Here is a 5,172-nt window from a genome sequence, read left to right as displayed (position 1 = left end):
CTTATGTTGTGGCAGATATTTAAGTAAGCTTTCTTAACGCTAATGTTATAATAGTCAGATTGCTCTGAAGATGGGAGGTGATATTCTATTAATGTTCACGTTCACACAGTCGCTGATTTTTGCCGGCCGTCTTTCCTGCAACGGCAGCTTTTCTGTATTTCCTTTCTCCTGTAATATGACTTGATCGCTTTAAACTCCGCACACTGAGCTCTGATTGGTCAGCAGACAGTGCTTTCACTGAGTTGAGCTCTTAGCCTGCAACCTAACCTGCTCCGGGGCAGGTTAGCCGCACAGCATACAGTAAGTTACCATGGAGATCTAGCCTGCTAAAAAGAGAACCAGGTTCGTAGGACCGGAAACCCAGAGTTTTCCCTGAAGTTAGCCGGCTAAGCGAAAATCCTGCTTCGTAGTATACCCCCCAGGTGCAGCTCAAAGTGCTTTCACAATATGGCATACATCACAAATTAAAACAGAGAAGAAGAAATTCACTTCAGGTCAAACATTAAAACCTCTTTGCACGCATGCATAACATCATCATTTAGTGACACAAGGACGTAAAAGGTTTGATAATACAAATTAAAATAAATAACCATCCGTCTCGGTAAAATAAAGGAAGATATAAGTCAAAATGAATCAATACAATAAAATAATAAAACCTATAAAATAAATTGTACAGAATATGAATAAGACACCCTCTGTCCTTAGACCCTCACAGCGGACAAGGGAAAACTTCCAAAGGAACCCCCAGTTAGGGGGGGGGTGGAAGAAAGCTATGTACTGTAAATGCTTAAATATAGTGCTCCCCCTACTTCCAATAAGTCATCAATTTGTCAAACAATATAAAAATAAAACATCAATATAATATCAACATTTATGAAAGCTAAATGTGTAGCTCTAGAGAAAGTCAGAAGCACTGACAGTGAGAGAGATACTCACAGTGCCAGCAGCAGAGCACAGTTTGGAAACAGAGTCTCTCAGGGAGGAGAGCTGCTGGGCCGCTGCTGCCCCCCCCCCCTCAGCCTCCATCAGCGTCCTTTGCAGAGCTGCTCTGTCTTGTTGCAGACTGCCCCCGTCCCCTCTGCAGAGGAAAGACAGGAGCAGATCCAGACTCAGACTCCTCACTGGAACCAGAAGCCTTCCAACACCAAGCTTTACATCAGAGACCAGCGAGGTCCACCCTCACACTGCCCTCAGGACATCAGGACATTTCCCCACAGTAAAGCTGGATGATTGCATTGTTTACATGTTTTAAAATAACTACACTGATATCTGAGCAATCTACCCAATAACCTCGAAGAAGAACAAGAACAGTCATTCCTGCCATCTGCAATAACCGTGTCCAAAGTGTCTTCACACTTTACCTTGTACATTTATATTTAATATAATAATAAAACTCAATGTAAATAATATCGTACTTCTAAATGTTGTTAGCTGTAATTGGCCCTTGGTAGTGTTTATTTGAGTCTTCAGGTAAATATCTTTCACTGACAATATGTATTTTTATTTTTATTTCCCTTTTATTTATAAAAGAATATATATAAGAAGAAGAAGAAGAAGAAGAAGAAGAAGAAGAAGAAGAAGAAGAAGAAGGGCTGCTGTGTTTACCTGTTGTAGTCGCTCTCCTCCAGTATCTTCTCCATGGACAGGCGCAGTCGTGAGTTCTCTCTCTCAGTGTGCTGCAGCTCCTTGCTCACCTCCTCCAGCTGCTCCTCCTGCTCCTCCATCACCCGCTGGGAGACACTCAGCTGTTCCTCCTGCTCCTCCATCAGCCGCTGGGACACACTCAGCTGCTCCGACTGACGCTCCAGCAGCTGCTCCTTCTTCCGCAGCTCCACCTGCACACACACACACACATGTGCAAACACACATGTGGACAAACACACAAACATTGTTACTGCGGTCCGCTTGTTCTTTACCAAGGCTCCATCTATTGACATCATAGTCTGATAATTAGAACTTTAAAAAGCATGTACTTAATTGAACTCTGTCTAATTCATAAAACTGCATATGTGTGAACGTCCACTCAGTCATCATTTAGTATGCACAGCTTCTTAACCCTTAAATGTGCAATCACATATAAATATCATGTAACATATATTGATTGGTTTTATCCATATAACACCCATATTACACATTAAAACATCGCTATAACAGCCCTATTACATTGTTATTACACCAGTATCACACCCGTGTTACACTGTTATTAAACATAAATATACCTCATAATTACACTGTATTACACCTATATTACTTGGTTATTACACCCATGCTACATCATGGTTACACCAATATTATACCCATAATACACTGTTATTAGACCCATATTACGCCCATGTAAAACCAAATTACACATGGACACAGCCTGTCAAATGATTGGATCCCCAAGAATACAGAAGCCACATTTGATAAAAGGAGGGACCTCAGCAGCCTTCTCTGGTCTTATGCAAGTATCAAACTTCATTTACTTCTTGCACACTTTATTTGTATATAAATGCAATGTAATTAAAGTAGCATCACACATTAAATATTGTTGTGTTTCAGGTGCACCATAGTGGCAAAGATCTTTTTTTAAAACAACAACACAGAGACTCAGAGGTAAATGGTCCACGAATTTGTGTGAAAAATAAAATAGTTTCAGCTAGAAGCCATGACAAAGAATATTTGCATTTTCTTACAGGACCCAAGAGACATGATTTTTGATTTAAATTGTCAGAATTTACGCAGCAGAAGTTGAGTGAACATTACCCATAATGCAACTGGATATGATCTTCCATGAGACCCTACCTGTAAATGCACCAACTTTCAAACTCTATGTGCCAAGCTTGTAAGACAGCTTTCATCATACACATGTTGCCATAGGGTCACTAACTTCACTTCACACAACGAGTAAACGGATCACCGTAGAGAACATCAGTGGAGGGCCCTTTACCATTCACTATTGGAAAAACTGCTATCAAAAAACTGAAGCAAGTTGTAACTTTAGAATGATAATTGTAATATAATGACATCTAATAACTGATTTGAAACAATCACTGCCTACAAACAAACAATGAAACTAATATGAGGCCAATAAAATGCAAACTCTGTTTATGATGTGAAGCCTGGTGTGTGATGCTGATCTGCTGAGATCAGAGTGGACATGGGGAAACTGACCTCAATCTTCAGAGAGCTGACCTCAGTCAGTAAGCTCTCGATCTTCCTCTCATACTGGTTGATCCGCCCGTGCAGCCCCTCCTCTTCCTCTGATGTGAGGTCAGCAAGTCGCAGCGCAGACTGGGAGTGTTCAGGCTCTTCATGGAGAGGGGGGGGGATCTCAAGGCGGTGCGTTGGACCCTTAGTGCATATTACACTGTCAGTAACACAACATCTTTAACTGCAGGAGCAATATTTAAAATCTAACAGAGGATGGTATTTAGAAGTCATTTGAGTTTAGTATGTGTTACCTCCCACTTGTATGAAGCGTCCCGTATGGAAGCCTTTCCCGGTGGTATCCATGGAACTCGAGTTTTGACCTTGGCTGTAGGACGGAGGTTTCCCCTGTCCACGTTGGTCTTCTCCTTTAACACAGAGTGCAGAGGGAGCAGCAGCATGTCACATCAGCCCTTTACGCAGCATACACACTAAATTGCATGAGAACAAATAAAATATATATAAAATATATATGATCATTCAACTGATCACCATTTTCCTTGTTTTTGAGATATTTTATTTTAACAGTTACTCCTTGTGTGAACTCTTATCTGTACCGTCCTGTATTTCACTCTGACTCTGTTGCTGCTATAACACCTGCATTGCCCATACAGGGATCAATAAAGGTCCACCTTATCTTATGTTATCTTACCACAGAATCTTGAGTTTCACACAATATCTTAACTTTTGATCAGATAATAAGAATAAAGAAAAAGGGTACGTACATGTCCTCAAAAGACGCACATTTGCAATATGAAATTAAAGTATATACAATAAAGACATGCCAGCATCAGTGGGTGTGTGACTTGAGGCTGGCTGGCAGGACTCCTCTGGCTCTTCACGTGCACGTGGACCGGGGTGGAGTCGCTGATGTGAAGATGGATTGGAGGAGAACTTGACCGAGTTCTCATTGCTTTCCTCTGTGAAACCATTCCAAACTATTACATTAGAGAAGGCTGATAACATGAGTTTTTAGGGGTTCCAGGTATTATTATTATTATTAATAATGCACAATTACAAAATATGATAGACATTCTCTGTTGAAATACATATTTCTAATGCTCCTAATGTTGCTTGTGTAAATGCTAGCAAGTCAAACAGGGATGGAGAGATTTTATCTTAATCTTAGAGGCAAAATCAACAGAATGACAACAATTGGAGATTATGAAGTGTATTTTGCATTCTCTAAGGCGACTTTTGACATACGTGATGGAACAGGGTAGAATATTGTTCAATACATTAATGAAAAAACATTTCAAAAAGTTGCAGATTCCACTAACAATGACATTTACATTAGGTTTCTAAAATCCACATAGGCAGTCAAAGCTATCAAAATCCAAATTATAACGAAAAATGCACTGACAATATTCTAAGATACATTAGACATTCAGCAATTTACGTGGATAATTATGTAAGGTGTAACAGTCTTAAAGATACAAGGTAAAGTAGTTTAGCCAGAAGTAGCTTACTGTACACAATACATTAGCCTGGCATCGGCTTTAGCTTATTAGCTACACACAGCCCTCTAGCGTCTGTGCAATTGACAAACAAATTCTCCGTCTTACCATATGATAAACCAAATTGTATTCTTCAGGACTTGAACATAAATGTCATAGGCAGAGCACCGTTTTTAGTTTAGGAGGCAAAATGAACAAGTTGACATAAACATAACATGACAAAGTCTGTTGTAGTGAAGTCTTCAATAGACTTCAACCAACAGGTTGTGACGGTAAGGTCTCTCTGGTTGGTCAGTTTAAAGCAGGTGACATCTTTCTCCAACAGTGATTGGACCAGAAAGGACATTGTGACGTTCCTTAGCAACACACAGCTCAACAAGCGTTGGTAGTATCAAAGATATGCAATGTGTCAAGATGATTCCCACCCCACATCGCATCAAAAGCTACACAGAAACGCGCAGAAAGTAAAATAATAGCCCTCTTACCAGGTGAAAGGAACTGATAATAGAATGTTTTCTAAATAACT

General features: G+C 40.1%; 1 protein-coding gene across 1 annotated transcript; it reads right to left on the bottom strand.

Annotated features, from left to right (window-relative positions):
* Positions 1 to 936: 936 nt before the first annotated feature.
* Positions 937 to 4,877, bottom strand: LOC104944182 (outer dense fiber protein 2-like; the record flags this gene model as incomplete). Its single annotated transcript, XM_010769687.1, has 6 exons — positions 4,755 to 4,877; positions 3,975 to 4,109; positions 3,444 to 3,557; positions 3,154 to 3,333; positions 1,606 to 1,835; positions 937 to 1,078 (listed from the first exon to the last, which is right to left on the bottom strand). Coding segments are annotated over exons 1-6 (804 nt in total), but the record flags the coding sequence as incomplete, so codon positions are not given.
* Between the last annotated feature and the right edge of the window lie 295 nt (positions 4,878 to 5,172).

Source organism: Notothenia coriiceps, unplaced genomic scaffold, assembly GCF_000735185.1.
Source record: "Notothenia coriiceps isolate Sejong01 unplaced genomic scaffold, NC01 NC01_scaffold00007605, whole genome shotgun sequence".
Classification (NCBI taxonomy): domain Eukaryota; kingdom Metazoa; phylum Chordata; class Actinopteri; order Perciformes; family Nototheniidae; genus Notothenia; species Notothenia coriiceps.
This window is presented reverse-complemented; position numbering and strand designations above follow the sequence as displayed.